General features: G+C 31.9%; 2 protein-coding genes across 2 annotated transcripts in view; one reads left to right on the top strand and one right to left on the bottom strand.

Annotated features, from left to right (window-relative positions):
• The window catches only part of LOC126740629 (THO complex subunit 5 homolog), a 259,584-nt gene that overhangs the window by 132,313 nt on the left and 107,303 nt on the right, over positions 1-19,968 (top strand). The gene's annotated exons all lie outside the window — the stretch shown is intronic.
• Positions 11,671-12,659, bottom strand: LOC126740861 (putative uncharacterized protein DDB_G0281733). Its single transcript, XM_050447030.1, has 3 exons — positions 12,517-12,659; positions 12,219-12,464; positions 11,671-12,166 (listed from the first exon to the last, which is right to left on the bottom strand). Exons 1-3 carry the CDS (start codon positions 12,554-12,556, stop codon positions 11,703-11,705), a joined length of 750 nt encoding a protein of 249 aa, XP_050302987.1. The 5' UTR covers positions 12,557-12,659; the 3' UTR covers positions 11,671-11,702.

The raw sequence follows: 19,968 nt of genomic DNA, 5'->3' as shown, positions 1-19,968 counted from the left end.
CGGTATAGTAGGTAATCTTATATTTATTCATTTATTCATTTATTCAATCAATATACGAGAAACGCCATTTTACAAAAGATTTGGTTACAATATTAAATAAAGTAAAAGATGTATAATTAACATAATAAAAGTACTATCACCAACATAATTAGACAGTCTTCAAAACATATACACAAAAAATAAACACAATAAGAAAACAATAAATTAAAATATTTTACCTAGTTGACCAATAAATCCAGAGAGTGAGCTTGCAAATGGATCAAGTTCAGGATGAGAGTTTAAATAGGCAAGACTACGACAGATTGGAGAATGTAAAGAATAGTTGGAGTGACAGATTAGTAAAGCTAACAGTTCATGTCTCCTTAGGGTGCGTGCAGGGACCTTTAAATTAAAGCTGTTGATGAGAGCAGGGCAATCAATAAGCCCATGAATAACCTTATACATAAAGCTGAGGTCACTTTGAATCCTTCTAGATTCCAACGATTGAAGTCCCAATATTGCCTCCATGTCAAGTAGGTTATCCTGCATATTCAACTTGTAGGAACAGTACCGGGTAAACCTCTTTTGGATTCTTTCAAGTTGCATTTTGTGACAATTATAAAAAGGAGACCAAATGATCGAGGCATACTCTAAATGACTTCTAACTAATGAACAATAAAGTATCTTCAAAGTAGATATAGACATGTCACGACAAGTTCGTAAAACAAAACCTAACATCTGAGAGGCCTTCCCCTCCACAAGATCATAGTGTTCCCCAAATGTGAGCTGAGTATCAAAGACTACTCCTAAATCCTTTATTAAGTCAACAGAACTAAGTACTATGTCATCAATAGTGTATATATTATTCATTTTATTTTTAAGTCTAGAGAATCCAATTGAGTAGCACTTATTTATATTTAAAGAGAGATCATTCATATTAGCCCACTTTACAAAGGAAGTAAGATTTTGCTGTAAGATGTCAGAGTCCCGCTGTGACTTAATAACACGGAAAAGTTTCAAATCATCTGCATAGGCTAAGTAATCACAGTCAGTTAAACACGTTACAAGGTCAATCAGAAATAAATCAAAAAGCAATGGGGAACAGTGTCCCCCTTGAGGAACTCCAGAAGTCACCAAGATACTTCCAGATTCAGAATCTCCAATCCTAACACGCTGCTCACGACCCAGCAGCATGCTTCTAAACCACCTTAGGGATCTTTCACTAAAGCCAAGGGAACTAAGTTTTGCTAGTAATAACTCATGATTGACCCTGTCGAAGGCCTTCGAGAAGTCAGTATAAATTGAATCCACTTGATAACCATTCTCGAAGACCTCCAGCAAGGCAACCTCATATAAAATAAGATTAGTAGAGATAGATCTACCACTAATGAACCCATGCTGCCTCTCATCAAACACCCCCTTGCACGCCCACCTAAGCTAATCACAACTAATATCATCCAAAATCTTGGGAACAACAGATTGCCTTGAGATGCTTCTATAGTTCTCAATGCAATCTCTCTCACCAGACTTATACACAGGGATTATATATCTCTGATATAGATAGACTCTGTATATAGACTCTGATATAGATCTATTAAACAACAAAAACAAAGGAAGTGATATACTATATTTAAGTCTGCTTAACATGTACTCAGGTATCTTATCAGGTCCACAGGAAAGTTTATTAGGTAATTTAGAGAGTTTTTCAAATACCTCAGGCAAGCCAATATCACAAATAGAAAAATCAAGCCTATTCTCTACTCTAACTAAAATTGGGAGTTCTTACATTACTGTTGCAATAAACATTAGAAAAAAAATTAGCGAATAAATCAGCTATATCTTTACTATTATCTGCACTTTTGTTATTATAAAACATACAGGTAGGTAGATTGTGAGATTTTCTTTGCTGGTTAACAAATGACCAGAACTTTCTAGGGTTATTAGTAATATTGCTTTCAGTGTTGATTAAATAGTTGTTATAATCTCGTCTGGCCAAAATCTTACATTCAGACCGCATTGCAGTAAATAATTGAAAATCCCTCTGGTAGCCGCTTATTCTATATTGTTGGTGTGCTTGCTTTTTCAATATTATTTTTGTCCTCAATTCAGAGGTAAAGTAAGAAGGAAAATTGGAGATTTATTTCTCTTCGTCCTGATGTGTGTTTAGTAATTGGTCGAAGTACCTTCTTTACACCTCCATCACCTCGCTATTATTTATTACCAGTCTTTCGTTATCTTTTTAAAGAAATCTGTCAGTTCTCGGTCTGGTCGCTTCTTAAAAAAGTGCCTAATATGGTTATTTGTTCAACTTGCTTCCAGGCCTTCTAACATTTTTTATTCGTGTAGTTTACTCTAAATGTTCTCCATGCAGTTGTTCTTGTTTATTTGTATTTCTCTATACTGTATTCATTTGGGTTTTGCACCAATTTCAATAAAGCTATATTTTTTACCCTTGTCTTCTCTTAACAGTCTTAGTCTAAGAACATTGAAAGGCTGGAACTATGGGCAGTTTGTTTGCTTGCAACGTCTCTGGCGCAAAGATACAAAAAAACACTTTATAATGTCATAAAAATTGATTACTTATTTTGGCAGACACAAAACAATACTACTGTTCCCCTTTAATAAAATATAAAGCATTTTTTTTTCAAATAAAATATGATAAGATACCGTATAAAGAAGTCAATATTTAAAGTTAAATTAATGTAGATAACGTATATTAGAGAAAAAGGCAACAACAATCAACAACAAATCCCAACGCTACTCGACCGCATTGCTGATTTTGATTAATGCATTGCTGATTCCACCGACACAAAGAATCTTTACCAGTGACATCGTTAAAAAGTATTTACATAATAAATATTCATTAATAGATTCTACTTTAAATGTAAGCAATATTACCATTTATAAACCCTTTACGACCTTTCTTAGTGTAAAAGTACCTATCTAAGAAAAATCATATTTTATACAAAGTATAGGTTTCTTCATAATTCACGATTTAAGATACACATTTTTATGCCAAGACAACAAAAAAACATAAAATCAGTCCTGTTAATAAAACCATGCTCAAAACTCAAATCTTCGCATTCAAGTTTTTATTTAAGTTTATTTATACAATCTCCTATTCAACGTTTATGAGGACGGTTCTTCCTTGATATGATGTTATGACAGTATCGATATTTACTTCTGAAAAGATCCGCTTGAATCGCCTTTTTCCCATGGTGCGACACAAATGGCACAAGTTTTTACCATGGTAAAAGTTCCCAAAAAAACACTGAAATGAGACTCTTTCAACAAAAAATTAAAGAAAAAACACAGAACTTCACAAATGGCGAAAGTAAACACAAAGCCGTTTGACAATATGACATTTCGCGCATCACTGAGCTTTTGCTTGCGGTGTTGCCAGTCCAAATTTTTTAGAAGCGGTTTTAGAAATGAACATGATAATATTTTTTTTATTTAAATATGTTATTTTTGTACCTATAATGGAATATATCTATTTCTACTTTTTATTTATAATCCAAAATCTAACACCAATAAGTTAAATTAACATTAATATATGAAAGAAAGAAAGAAAGAAAGAAAATGTGCTATATTACGTAAGACAAAACAAAAGCTTGTGTACAAGCATCCTAAAAACTAAAAAATTCAAATTCATTTTCAATTTCAAATTTCAAACAAACATAACATCTAAAACATTTTACCATAAAATTTACACACATTACCAAAATTAATTATAACAAAACAGATTGAAAAAATTTAAAAAAAGCATCTTTTTGATAAATTTGATTAAAAAATAAGTAAAGCTGTCAATAAAACAGAATTTAGAGGAAGTAAATTAAAATATTTAATAGGAAACAAACTAAAACACTAAAATGATGTCAGAGCACAGGTCAAAAGGTATCATTAAAAAAATCGTCAAGGCTATAATATGCCCTGGATAATAAAAGTGATTTTAATTTCTTTTTGAATTTCTTAACTTCTAAAATTTGTCTACATGATACATAGAGGAACATGGTTGTAAATTTTTTTGCTAAGGTATAAAAATAATAATAATAATAATAATAATAATAAATATTTTTTATTTGCAAACTCAATATAACTACATAAAAAAAGAGAAAGAAATACAAATTTATTATTTTATGCAAAGAAAAGGCCGACAAATTCAGAATTCTGCCAAGGCAGATTCTGGTCTTTAACATTGTGGCCAAAACTTAAGAAAAACTAACTAGAAAAAAAAATGTAGAAACGCTTGTAACAGACTAAGTTTAATTATACGCACCTAAACGAAAAACACGCCACATTAGTTACCCACACTAAACACAAATTTTCAGTCTCCACCCATACCCAAACTAACAATATTGACCCTTCAATATTTTACGCAGACAGCTGCTGACTCATCAGACGCACCATCATTCCCCTGCGAAAAGTCTGAACAGACACCAAACCCAACTCAAAATTTATGCCCAAAGAGTTCATCTGATATGCAAAATTATAGGAAAAGAACCTTTTAAATAATTGAGTATTATGTCTTGGAATATGAATTGTGTTTCTTCTTAAGCCCAAATGGTAAACATCATTTCTAAAAGTAATCTTAAGGTATAGGTAAGGTGGAGTACGGTATTTAAGAATTTTATAAAAAAAAGTAAGTGAATGAGCAACCCTACGATTTTGCATATTTAACCACCCCAGCTCGGAAAGTCTATGGGAAACGCGATTATGTCTGCGTATGCCAAAAATTAGGCGAATACATGAGTTCTGAAGCTTTTGCAATCGGCACCTGTCATTATAGTCTAGGCACCAACCGTAAACAACATCGCAATAATTGCATTGTGACAGCACTAAAGAGTCACACAACATTTTTTTAATATCTTCACTTAGATAATGCCTATGCAAGTAAATTAATTTTAAAGCAAAATACTCTTTTTTTAGAACATTAGAAACGTGTTGATGAAATCGCAAATCACTATCCACTATTAAGCCCAAACTTTTGCAATTATCTACAACAGGAATATTAGCATCACCCATCTTAATATTAATAGTGTTACTGTTTAAAATATGGTTAATTTTTTGCTTATTACCAATAAACATTACAGACGACTTAGAAGGATTTAATTTTAGAAAATGCTTTGAAAAAATATCACATATGGCTTGTAAGTCTTGATTAATTTTTGCTTCCGCATTTTTAGCATCTTCTGGCAGAAAAGAGTAATACAACTGAGCATTGTCGGCATAAAAATGGTAAAGGCAGTTTTTTAAATAAAAATAAAATCTAAAAGTATAAATAATAAAAAATAAGGGTCCTAAAATACCACTCTGAGGCACGCCATTATCAACTTCCAAGGGTTCAGATACATTTTCCTCTATCTTGACTCGCTGCACCCTACCGCTTAAATAAGAATTAATGAAATTAATAGCTTTATCAGAAAAACCTATATGGTGAAATAAAGACTTTAAAATTTCGTGATTAACAAAATCAAAGGCTTTCGTATAGTCCAATAGAACAAGGGCAGAAATTATACCATCATCCCTAGATCTTATGATGTCATCAATAACATCCGCCATTGCTGAAGCATAACTGAAGTTCTTTATAAACCCAGACTGTTTAGGGGGCAAAATATCATTAGCATTTAAAAATTTCGAATTTGAGTGTCTAAGATTCTTTCAACAATTTTTGAAAATGTAGGCAGAATACTAATGGATCTAAACTAATTGAAATCTGTTGGATTATTTACCTTTGGCAATGGCATCACAAAGGCCTCTTTCCAACATTTGGGGAAATAGCTGCTTTCAATGCATTTATTAATTATATGCAATATAAAAGGTATTATAAAAGGGCAGCATATATGAATTAATGTTATATTAAGATTGTCGATGCCAAATGCTTTGGATTTAATGCTAAATAAAATAGAACATTATAACTCACTGTGCGAAATAAAAATAAATTTGAAACGGGCAAGGTATTATTTTTATAAAAATTAATTATTTCCTGACTATTATCGCTGCTAGGTACCCTACTGCTGTCAACAAAATAATTGTTGAAATTATCGGGATTCTTAAAAGCTCTAGGAATCTGTTTTTGCTTACAAGGTAATATTTTTCTTAATTCAGTCCATTTTTCCCCATATGTACAGTTCCTAAATTTATTTCTATAAAAAGCTTTTTTTTCTGCTCTAACGGCTGTGGTGGTATTGTTCCTAAGTTGCTTGTAATACTCCCACTTTACAGGCAATTTACTTGTTTTGAAATCTTTTAGCGCTTTATCTCTTAGTTTTTGAAGAAGTTTTATATTGTCTGTCAACCAAGGAGAGTTTCTCTTTTTTCGCACTGTAAATGTTTTAACAGGAGCATGGGGTATCAAACAATTTTATTAGGTTGGTATTTAAAAATTTTACTTTGTCGTCAATAGATTGATAATCATATATAAGATGAAATGGAATGGCCTCTAGATCGGCCTGGAAGTTATCTAAGTTTATATTTTCTAGGGGTCTATAGGTCACGACTTTAGAAAGCACTTGCGGCACCATACCACTAAATTCAAAGAAAATGCCAAAGTGATCGGAAAACGTAGAGTTAATAATGCCAGTTTTTAAAATATTTAGCTGATTAGTAAAAATAAGGTCGATAATAGAGCTGGTGCCAATAAAAATACGAGTCGGCTCAGCTATAACCTGCTTTAGATTAAAAGTCTCACACAAAGATATTAATTGGGGTACATGGTTGTCATAAGCTTTTGAAACATCAATATTAAAGTCCCCGAGGCAGGTTATATGGTTAAAACTAGAAAGCATATCAATTAGTGTTTCCTCTAATGTTAAGAAAAAACTTTGAATATTAGAATTTGGAGGTCTATAAATTATTCCAAAAATATGCGGTTCACCATCAATATTAATTTTTAACCAAATTTTCTAAAAATGCATACATTTCAGACAAAAGAATTTCATAAGTTAAACTGCTCTGAGCAAAGGCAACAATACCGCCACCTCTATAATTTTGTTGATAATTTCTTATTAGTTGGTAATTAGGGATGCGTACAGCATCACTATCAATATCGCGAGTCAGCCATGACTCTGTAATTGCAATAAGGTTAAAATCCCCTGAACAGTATTCCGCAGAAAAATCATCAAAATGAGCCAACAGCGACCTACAGTTTATATGTGAAACCTTTACCAAGGACATAAATTAATGTATACAGGGTGTCCCATTAGTGCGATAATGAACGATAGCTCCTTATACAGTGATAAAAAAAAATTTATACAAAGTTACTTTACTGTCTAAGGTGCATAACATAAAAATATTTTTGGATATACAGGGTGATTCATAAATGTGATATGATACACAACTTTTTTAATTTAAATGGAACACCCTTTATTTTATTGCATTTTTGAATTGCTTTAAAAATTCTGCATACCTTTTATCAAGCATCGTCTATACCAAAACTTACCCGTTTGTGAGATATTTAATATTTTATCAAAAAATCGACGTTTGCACGTCTCCACAAAAACAAAAATAATTCACTCATTTGGGATCCTACAAGCCAAATCTTTTGTAGGTTGTTAATGCATACTTACATTTAATTTATGGTTCTATGAGAATTTGATAATATTCTACAGGGTGTTCGCAATACTCTATCCAAAACAAAAAATGTAAACAACCATATCTTATTTTTTTCAAATGGAATGACCCATATTTTTTTATCTTAAAGTGTTCACAATGTGATAAGCTTTCTTTTTTGTTAAGCATGTCCTATACCTATCTGTAATAGTTATCGAGTTTTTTACACTTTTTCCTAATGTCGCCCTTTTTTCCTAATAGTCGCGTTTTAATTTAAAAGAAGTTTGCTTAGTTGGCCATGGAAATAACAATTGCAGAAAAATCAAATCCAAAATCAAAAAGCAATTACTTTGACAGAAGATTTAGTGTTGTCAGCTTATCACTAAAGTGAAACATTTTTGCATTAAAAATGAATTTTTCGAAAGAGGATATGGTGAAAATGATAATAAAATCTTAAAACTAATCGAAAAATCAACAAAAAAATATTCCTTAAATAAAAAAGATTAAAATTGTGAACAATAGCAACAACAAATGACTAAACCAAAAAGGTATTAAACTACATTAAACTATAAATAATGTTCTACATGTCCACCCTGGTGTTGATCACACAAACGAATTCGTTTAACAAAAGAACTGCTTACTTTCTGTAAAATTTCTCTAGTTACTTCTTAAAAAACATTCCGTATTCTTTGCTTCATGTCGTTTTTGGTGGTAACAGAACTTTGATAAGCCCGATTTTTCACAAACCCCCACAAGAAAAAATCGAGTTTTGCCAGGTAAGGAGATCTGGCCGGCTAAGCAACTGGTCCTCTCCTGCCAATCCGTTTATTTCGAAAATGGTCATTTAGATAGGCCCTCACGACACGGCTAAAATGAGGAGGCGCTCCATCAAATTGTAGCCACATTCGTCTTACTGTTTGTAACGGTAAATCATCCAGCTCTTCTTTGAATTCATTTTGCAAAAAATGTAGAAAGTTCTGACCGTTCACTCCCCATCAAAGAAATATGGTTCAAGAAGCTTTGTCCCAATGATACCAGCCCATACATTAAGTGACCATCTATGTTGATGATCCAGTGGTATCACATGCCTTGGATTTACATCGTTGTAATATTGGAAGTTGTGTCGGTTTACAAATTCATTTTTATGGAATGTCACTTCATCAGAACAACAGAAAGTCAAAAAAGTCCTGTTGCAGTTGGATTTGATGCAAAGCCCAGCAGCAAAAGTTTCGGCGATTAGCAAAATCTTGATAGCTTAATTCTTGTACAAGCTGTACGTGATATGGATGAAATGGGTGATTCTATTAACAGTGGATTTTTTAATGTCCAACTGCCTGTCAATTTGCCTACAAGAGACATGCGGATTTTTTACTAGGGCTTGCATACCAAGCATTTCATTTTGTGGATTTGCCCCTGTTTTTTGTCTTTGTGACATTTCATAATTTAAATTTCCAGTTCTTTCAAATCTCTCCTTTAGACCATTAAAAATGCCAATCGATTTGGATGTCGTTCCGCATCCGGATATCTCTGTGCATAAACTCTGCTTGCCAGTAAACAATTTTTCTCACTTGCACCCAAACAGTAAATCATTTTCACCATATCCTCTTTCGAAAAATTCATTTTTAATGCAAAAATGATTCGCTTTAGTGATAAACTGACAACACTAAATCTTCTGTCAAAGTAATTGCTTGATTTTTGTGCAATTGTTATTTCCATGGCCAACTAAGCAAACTTCTTTTAAATTAAAACGTGACTATTGTGGATTTTAAGGGCGAAATTAGGAAAAAGTGTAAAAAACTCGATAACTATTACAGATAGGTATAGGACATGCTTAACAAAAAAGAAAGCTTATCACATTGTGAACATTTTAAGATAAAAAAATATGGGTCATTCCATTTGAAAAAAATAAGATATAGTTGTTTACATTTTTTGGTTTTGAATAGAGTATTGCGAACACCCTGTAGAATATTATCAAATGCTCATAGGACCATAAAGTAAGTGTAAGTATGCATTAACAACCTACAAAAGATTTGGCTTGTAGGATCCCAAATGAGTGAACTATTTTTGTTTTTGTGGAGACCTGCAAACGTCGATTTTTTGATAAAATATTAAATATCTCACAAACGGGTAAGTTTTGGTATAGACGATGCTTGATAAAAGATATGCAGAATTTTTAAAGCAATCTAAAAATGCAATAAAATATAGGATGTTCCATTTAAATTAAAAAAGTTGTGTATCATATCACATTTATGAATCACCCTGTATATCCAAAAATATTTTTATGTTATGCATCTTAGACAGTAAAGTAACTTTGTATAAAATTTTTTTTTTTGTATCACTGTATAAGGAGCTATCGTCCGTTATCGCACTAATGGGACACCCTGTATATTAGAACCCGAGTAAATAAAAATGTAAAAACAAAAATAAAAGAAAAAAAAACTTAAATAGTGCGTTTGAAGAGATGTTATGAGTAAGTTCTTGGTGAGGGAGGATGTAGGGATTGGTAAGGGAAAATCGTTAACCTGGCAAGTCATATGACCAGTGTTAGAGGGAGGTTTAGGACATTTATAAATAAGAGTAGCTGTTTCTAAGATAAAAAGGGAAAAAAGAGTTAGGATTTTTTGAGATATAAAGAGAGGTTTACAAGAACCTCTTAACCCAGCGGAACATAGGTATCTAACTGCCTTTTTTGAATCACAAAAATTATGTTTAATAATCCCTTGCTGCTTAAACCCCAAAAAGACAAGCCATAACGAAGATGGGACTCAATAAGAGAAAAGTACACTGAACGTGCAACTAGCCCTCCCAACTTCATCATGCCCCGCCATTCTTATTGCAAAGCATCCAGAGGATAATTTTGATGCAAGATTTAGGATATGATCTACGAAGCGAAGGCGACCATCAATGGTAATACCAAGGAACTTACAGCTTTCTTTGTTTTGCAAGGGGGAGTTTTCACTAAACATAAGGCCCTGAACGTCACACTTAAATCCTATAATAAAGGTTTTGCTCACATTAAATACAAGCCTGTTTGCAGCACACCACTCTGATAAAATCTTAAGATCCTTAAAAACCTGGGCTCTAACATTATCAGAATCTCTATGATTCCATAAAATGGTGGTATCATCAGCAAACTGAACCACTTTGCCCTGCAGTTTTAATAAACCCAAATCATTTACATAAAGCAAAAATAATAGTGGTCCTAACACTGAACACTGAGGTACTCCAGTTTTAAGGGATCTGAAATCGGATAAACATCCAGATACTGTAACTCTTTGGGTACGATTAGACAGATAGTATTCCAGCCATTGCAATGCCACACCTCTAAAGCCATAATTATTGAGCTTAGACAGCAGTATTCCATGATCTACACAATCAAATGCCTTGGATAAATCGCAAAACACTGCCGCCGCGGACTCTCCAGAATTTAAGGACACATAGACACTCTCCAAAAAGCCGAAAACAGCGTCATGAGTCCCTTTTCCCGTTTGAAATCCAAACTGATTTGCTGATAAAATGCAATTATGTTGCAAAAAAGACAAAATTCTGACTTTTGTAAGTTTTTCAACTATCTTGGAGAGGGAATGTGTTAATATATGGCTGAAAATTTTCTCCTTGAAATGTGTGTCAACTTGACATTAGAAAAACAGTGAATATGTTTGTAAACAAAACACCCCCCTTACCCCTGTGCACATGTTGAACTCAAACAAAGTTGTTGTTTACTAATTCTAGTATTTCAATGTTCTAAGCCACTTAACTAACCATTTTTTTCTTTAAATAATCGAAATATTCTTAAAGGGGTTTTCATTCAAAAGAGAAAATTTCTTACCAAATAATTTCATATGATAACGTCGCTTGTCTCACAAACACTTTTTGAGTTAGAGGCAATTTTGTCAAAGAAGGTATAAGTACCTTCAAATTTGCAACATCAAGAGATTCATTGGCAGACATCATTGGACATCACCTTAATATACTTTTTTACATAAAATTAAAGGATTTTCTGAAAATGACTTTGAAGGTAAAAACTTGGTTATTGGTTGTCATTTAACTCTCTTACACTTGACCTTAAACTTGATCTCTTCATCAATCACAAATTTGCAATGTAATGCAGGATTATTCGGATTTTACTTTAAAAAAAAATCAAAATATGTTATTTATTTGTTCATCATTTTTCAATATAATCCTAACACAACACTTAAGCTTGCCAAAATCAACAAAATATAAGAAGCAACGCGCGTGTTGGCCGATGATCCATCATCACCACCATCATTATCATCATTTTTATCATCACCACTAGAATCTTCAGTAGTACTTTCACCAGGTGCGCCAGTTGTAGTTGACGATGCTTCAGACGTTAAAGTTTCTGTAGTAGTAGTAGAAGTTGATAGTTCAGAAACTGTACTTGTTCCATTTTTAGTTGAAGTGGATGTTATTGTTGTTGATGATGATGGTGAAGTTGTACTTTCAGGCCTTAAAAACGAATGATCATTGCAAGCATCCCCTGTACAGCCTCCGCAGTCGATTTCTACATTTTCGGGAATCTCGTTTAAGCCCGGATTAAGAACTACGTTTACTACAGTGGGGCAAATAGTGACAGCGTTATTAATACACGTACGGATCGTGTGAACCTCATGGTCTATAAATAATGATGGTTTAATCAATTTTCTTTTACTTTTCCTTATTATTACCTTCGTGTATAGTAGCTGTAAGGCAGCCCCATGTTGAAAATGTAGCAGTGTGGTTTCTGGAACTTTCCTCAAGGTGTTTAAGGAGCTTTTGAACCAACAAACTTCCCTTTTTTGGTAGATTTTCGTAAATATCAGTTGCAGGACAGTCGACTATGTGAACGTTTGTCTGGAAACTGGGATCAGCAGGGTTATTGCAAAAGTTACTTCCGAAACATCTGTAGCATTGTTGCTGGGAATTTATAATTCCTAAAAATCCAGAATAAAAATGATGGTCAGATTGATGATGATATGGACTTACCAGAAATAGATAAAATAAGTAAAATGTAAAGCAACAACATATTGGGTGGGGCTTTTGATTACTACTAAATCGAAAAACAACGAATCAATCTTTGAAAGTAAATTGATGGTTTTAATTGGGTATTAAATTTCACAGATGGGTCGTTAAAGTGTCAAAATGTTATGGATTTTTAGGGCAGCCATAAATAAAAATTCCTTCATACAGGCAATCAATTATTTTAACTTTTATTACTGCAGTGTTATTCACATATTCAGGGGTATTTTCTATTGTTTGTTTAATCCTTAGACGGATTCTGATATAAATTATTGTATTCTAATCTTAATAGCGTTATCTAAGATAATTCAGGAATACTACAGGAATGTTTAATGGAGCGCTAAAGGGTTCTAGATACATTTAGATAATTTTCACAAAAATAAGATTTTCGTGTTGAGATATCCTTACAATATTTAGTTGAAGAATTCATCCTGAGAACTAACCAGTAATATAAGGTACATTCAAAACATTTATGGGATATGGACGGCAAGTCCCAGGAATGGTAAATTTGAGGAGTAATTAGAATGGCGCTATTCTACATAAAGTAATTTACAGGGTAGGTCTGATTTTTTTTTAAGGATTTTTAAGGAAAATATGGCTGCCATTTTGTCTGGAAAAAGGGCATGAACGTTTTCGGTCCCCTTTCATCTTAAATAAGATTATTTTTACTTTGAAGACTTTAAAACCATTTTTAATATTTTTTAGAATTTTTAAATAAGTTTTTTCCAGGCAATTTTCAATGTCCTACAGGCACGATCTTAATAAATATACCTTGACTGCTAATGCATATGGCCCCCATACTCAAAAATGACCACTGTCTGGTGGTCGCCATTTTTATAGTGGTTGTGTCCTTTTGATGTTGGTCACTCTGAACATTTTTAGTGTTGCCAACAAAAAATATATTAAATAACGGTAATGAAGTTGACGACGCTGACGTTTGACGTGTGACCTGTCAGGAAGTAAATCCATATTTTAGCGAGTAAGCAGTCTCCCGAGACCGCTAATAAACTCGGTATATCAAAGTCAAAGGCAAGCTATACAAACAATATAATAAACAATAAATATTGATATCAATTTTTTGATATTTTTTTAGAGTTGAGAAGCATTATATTTCTTAGTATTCGTTTTAATTTATTTAATATTAATGTATATGAGACATCCAAACAAAAAAAATAAATTATTAAAAAAGCGAATAGATTTGCAAAAAATACAGTGAAGAACGTATTTGATTAGTTTGTGTTTATTTCTGTAGAAAAAAATATGAGTGAGGTTATATTTACACCATTATTAAGTTTTTTGTTTATTGTATTTCCTCTTGGGCAAATGTCTGCCCTTTATAAACGTTTTCATGGCGAAATTAATTTGTATTTTGTGACGATCTAGATTTGATCCTAAAAATATATGAGATCGGATTTAGACTCAAAACATTTTGAAAACTTAGACAAATGGGTATTTTCATGGTTTAGGTCAGTCTTCAAAACGAATTCAATACCGATGAAAGGTATAGCTAATATTTAGATTATGACAGTTGTAAGACATGACGTCATTCGAGTGTAACCATAAGACAACAAAGTAAGGTGCTAACTCACTAAAATATGGCTTAAATTTATTTTTTTTTATTGATATTATTTTTAAACCATCATTGAAATTCCAAAATGAGGCATTAAAATCTCGACACGATCAGTCGATATGACTGATTCTAAATAACATTGTCAAATGTGAGTATAGCGGGTTATCTAGTTTTTGACGATTTGTAAACGACACGCTTGGGTATATGGTTTGAATCAGGAGATATAGCTTGCGCCTTATTTAATACATGGATAATATATTAGCATCCTTATTTAAACGTATTTGGTTCACTGTTTCTCAAAACCGAATTATTGTGAATTTTCTGTCTGTGTTGTTTATCATAGAATAATATATAGAGTTTATTCTTACTATATAAACCTTTACTCATAAATAATCATCTATATTTTGATTTTTATAGATGGTTGTACCTATTAATGTGGAAACTCTGTTTATAGAAGGAAAGCAGTAAGGTAAAAATAGAAAAGTGTTCCTAACTAAATTTGCTAATTAAACACCAGCAAAATTTTAAATGAAGATCATAATTTTCATGATATTAGGATTTATAACTTTCAAATTTATCAGAATAATGAAATATTTTACAGTGCATACATCTATCACAAGTAAATGGAAACTTTGTCTCATTTTAGGTGAGGATTACTTTTTTTTATAAATTTTGACAAAATTCTTAAAGAAGTACAAGGAAAATACTATTCATACTACTCAGATCTAATAACGCAACTATCTTATCGCATCTATTCTTAACTAAAATGTAACTTTTTATTTTGTTTTTTTAAACATAACCTCCCAGAAACTTAAATTATTTTATTTTCCTACAATTGGCACACCTGAAATTTCCAGAGTAACCAACATCGAAAGGACACAATCGCGGAAAATGGCGGCCACCTAGTGGTCATTTATTTTTCATTGAATTGGCAGTTTAGGTATATATGTTAAGTTCGTACCTACAGGCAATTGAAGTCTTGTCACTTTAAAGTGAAACTGCTTCAACTTACTAAAAAGCATAACAATAGCCTCTAAACTAACGGATCACATGGAAAAAGACCAAAGCTAAGAAAAAGGAGTATGAATTTGATGACTTGGAATGTTCAAGAAATCAAAGGAAAGTGGAAGAATTAACACAAGAGTTACTTAGGTATGGAAATGGTAGTTTTAACGAAGATAAAGAAGAAATGTATAGGTACAGAAATAATAAATAACTCTGCATATATATTTACTGGAATCCCAAAATATGAAAGGCCCAATGTGCAAAAGTGTCTCGATCATGATACATAAAAAAATAGAAGGGTAAAATAACCGCTTTAGAGCCTATCAACGAAAATATTATTCGGGTTAACATTACTATAAATCATTACTTGGACTATACGCAATATTTGAGGAGGAACTCCTAGCAAAAAAAGGATGAATTTTTTGAACAGGTCAGTGTTATGAAAATAAGCAAATCAAGAGAAATTATAGTATTTTGTGATCTCTCAACACTTTGAATAGTAGAGTTGATTGAAGGATTAATGACTCTCGAATAGACAAAATTTGATGTACGAAGAAATTACGTCGTACAACAGCGAATATGAATAGATGGTTCGATTGTGATAGATATAAAGCGAAAACAGAGTAGGATGGAAGAAACTATTAAAAATCACCATAAAATGGGTACCACTAAGTCGCAGAAAACGTGGGAGATCAAAGTAAACTTGGACAGAAGGCATAAAGAAAACTATAAGCATCAAAGTTTGTTAAATTTAAAGCTTTCAGACAGATAATTTTCATTTTTTTTTAGGCAATTAAAGTACTTTCCTATTTCTTTCCAGGCAATTGTTGAATTTCTTACAGTTAATTCACATAACAGGACCAATGATCCTACAACGTGTGCGAGCGAGATTTCAGAGGTTATTGGGCAGGTATGGACGCCATTTTTAATATTTTTATTGATTAATTATTAAATTCAAATATTTATTATCGATTTTTTGCAGACAGATAAAGTCATTTCCTAATTTTTTTAGAGTATTTACTTAGCTATTTTAAATATCTTCGAAGCAATTCTTTGAATTTCTTCCGCAGGTAATTAAAGCAATTTTGAGGGGATTCAGACTTTTTTTAGGCTGTTGAAATTATTGTTTATTCTATTCCAAGTAGTTAAAATTAAATTCCGAGCAAATTGACTAATTTTGAATATCTTCCAGACAAGTCCAGTGATTTTGAATTTTCGAAATTCTTTCGAAGTCACTTTCTATTTTTTTGCATGAAGCCATTCTCTATTTCTTCTTAGCTATTAGATTAATTTTGACAAGCATCTCTTACAGGCATTTGAAGTCACTGAAAGAAATTAAAAACGACTTCGACAGATTGGAATAAATTAAAATTAAAATGCAGTGAAAGAAAGAAAAATTTATTTAAAACCTAAGGGTGGTTTCAACTCAGTGGAAAGAAATTTAAATGTCTTTTCTTCTCTTGCACATTATCTGCTTAACAATAAAATACAACTTAACCTCAAAAAAATTATTTCCTGAAGTTTTTCGGATAAAATCTTTGCCTTAAACACTCGTTATTGACCTATGTCTGTTCTTTTCTAACATCATTTAAAAAAAAAATTGATTTTTTTCAGATTAATAAAAAACAACAAGTTAACCTCAAATATTCAGCACTATTAAAAAATACTCAGTAATCCAAGATGACGCCATCGGCCATTTTGACATGTGTCACATTGACATCCATCAGACGGCCTTTAACCAACATATACGAACTTAATAAATATACCTGGACTGCCAATTCATTGAAAAGTAAATGACCACTACTAGATGGCCGCCATCTTGCGTGATTGTGTCCTTTCGATATTGGTCACTCTGACAACTTCGAAATTGTGATTTGTACTTGTGCCAATTGTAAACGAAACATTTAAAGTTTTTAGAGGTTATCTTTACAAATACAAAATAGAAAATTACATTTAGTTTATAATTTAAGATAGTTGCGTTAGATCTGTGATTTTTCTTGTATGTCTTTAAGAATTTCGTTAAAATTTATGAAAGAAAGTAATCCTCACCTAAAATGAGATAAAGTTTCACTTAACTTAAGATGCACATTAAAATATTTGTTTTATTATTCTGATAATATTGAATCTTATAAATCTAAGCTTAAACTTGAATCTTACAAATCCTAATATCATGAAAATGATGATCTTCATCTGAATTGTTGCTTGTATTTACTTAACAAATTCAGTTAAAAACACTTTTATTTTCTTTCTATTTTTACTATTACAACTTTTACTTTTTTTCTATGTACAGTGTTTCCACATTAATAGGTACAACTACTATCTATAAAAATTAAAATATACATGAGTTTATGAGGGTTTATGCAGGAGTTTATGTAGGAAGGGGTTATGTAAAAAAAATAAACAACTCTATACAGGGTGTTACTTAAAGGTATGTCATAATATAAAAGGGACATTAGAAAAGTTCATATAAACATGGGCTTAGTTTTTAAGATACAGGGTGTTTATTTTTTTTTTCGTTTTTAATCAATTTTTTAAATACGGTTTAAAATATTGAACTGAATTTTGGCACAGGATATTATGACATAAAAACACATTTTTTAGATGTTCACCTACTTTTTTTTAGCAACCAGTGGCATAGCTATGATGAATTTTTAATACAATTTTACAAAAAAAATACTACGCCATTGACTTACGAACAAAATTATGATTTTATCTTAATTATCAATCAATTATAAACAAAAAAATTCCTCCATGACTTTTGCTGTAAATCTTACCGTTTGGGTGTAATCGTTAATTAAAAAAACGTCTTTTATGCATAAAATGCATCTTAAAAATTATGGAAATAAATCAAGTTAGCTTTGCTCGTTGCCAGAAATTGTTTTTTGTTGTTTTAAACATTATGACACTTGCGTTGGTGATTATTCTTGACAGTTTGTTTTTAGTACCCTTTGGATCTTAAAACGTGAATTGTACTAGTTAAAAGATGGTAGATTATTCTAATTTGGAAATGACGCAAATGCATTTCCTTTATGGACTTGCCAATGGTAATGCTATGGAGGCGCGGTGTTTGTATCAAGAAAGGTATCCTAATCGCGCTGTCCCAGATAGAAGAATATTTATAAACATATATCGTCGTCTGGCTAAATCTGGGAGTTTTAAGTCTAATTCTGCCGAGGGAAGGCCCCGTACAGTTAGGACACCGGCAGTTGAAGAGGCTGTCCTACATACAGTCGAAGAGAATCCGACCACAAGTACATGAAAAATTGGTATGGTATTAAACATCTGCTACAAGACGGTATGGGAAATTTTAAGGGATTCTTTGTTATATCCTTTTCACAGTTTTGGCCACCTAGATCACCTGACTTAAATAGCCTAAATTTTTTTTTGTGGTGTCCCCTAAAAACATTGGTTTATCAGACACCAATTGTGACATTAGAAGAACTAAGAAATAGAATTATTGACGGATGTGAAACTATACGAAACACGCCTGGAATTTTCGAAAGAGTTCGTGATTCTATGAGAAGAAGAACAAAAGCCTGCATAGAGGCAAGAGGTGGTCATTTCCAACATTTGTTGTAAATTATGTATGTATGTATTGTATTTAATTGTTGTTGCTTTTTGTTCACCAGTTTGTAAAAAATAGCTTGGATATAAATATTTGAAAAATGTACCTAATAAAAACTGAAAATAAAATCAAACTTAACACAATCAAAAATAATCATTAATGTCAGTGTCATAATGTTTACAATAACAAAAAAACAGTTGCTGGAAACGAGCAAAGCTAACTTGATTTATTTCCATAATTTTTAAAGATGCATTTTATGCATAAAAGACGTTTTTTTAATTAACGATTACACTCAAACGGTAAGATTTACGGCAAAAGTCATGGAGGAATTTTTTGTTTATAATTGATTGATAATTAAGATAAAATCATAATTTTTTTCGTAAGTCAATGGCGTAGTATATTTTTTGTAAAATTATAAAAAAAATTCATCATAGCTGCGCCACTGGTTGCTAAAAAAAAGTAGGTGAACATCTAAAAAATGTGTTTTTATGCCATAATATTTTGTGCCAAAATTCAGTTCAATATTTTAAACCGTATTTGAAAAATTTATTAAAAACGAAAAAAAAAACTTTAACACCCTGTATCTTAAAAACTAAGCATTTTAGGAGCCATGTTTATATGAACTTTTCGACTTAAAATCGGTCCAGGAATGTCCCTTTTAAATTATGACATACCTTTAAGTAACACCCTGTATATTATTCTATCATAAACAACACAGACAACGCCTGTTGCAGGCGATATACCCAAGCGTCGTTTACAAATCGCCAAAACTAGCCAATCCGCTATACTCACACGTCAAAAAATATATATGTTCATTTGAAAACTTCCCACCACGGATTTATTGAAAACCACTGTTTAAAAAAAAACGCCGAAATACGTGAAAAGGTTTGTCAGGGGAGACAACTTTCTAACCTAAAATTACTTCACCCCGTTTCACCCATTGCCCTTCAGGGTCATCCCCTTAAAAATTTTAAATGGCAAGGGGTATCGAGTAATAGCTTGTTTAAAAGGTCTTTCGAAGTCTTTTATTTTGACGTTTGATTTTTTTAAATCGGTCGATTCGTTTTCGAGAAAATTAGAAAAATCTTTGTTTATCTTAATTTGTTCAGATAGAAAACAAAAACATAAAAATATCAGTTTTTATTTCAATAAGTGTTCAAAATGTTGCCGGTTTTTGCCAAACAATGATATAGGCGATGTTCAAATTCCTGACGGACATTTTCAAAAACATGTTGTGGGATATTATGGCAGCTGTCGATGATGCGTTGACGAAATTCAT

This window comes from Anthonomus grandis, chromosome 1, assembly GCF_022605725.1.
Source record: "Anthonomus grandis grandis chromosome 1, icAntGran1.3, whole genome shotgun sequence".
Taxonomy (NCBI): Eukaryota; Metazoa; Arthropoda; class Insecta; order Coleoptera; family Curculionidae; genus Anthonomus; species Anthonomus grandis.
Note: the sequence above shows the minus strand (reverse complement) of the source record. Positions and strands in the feature narration are given on the sequence as shown.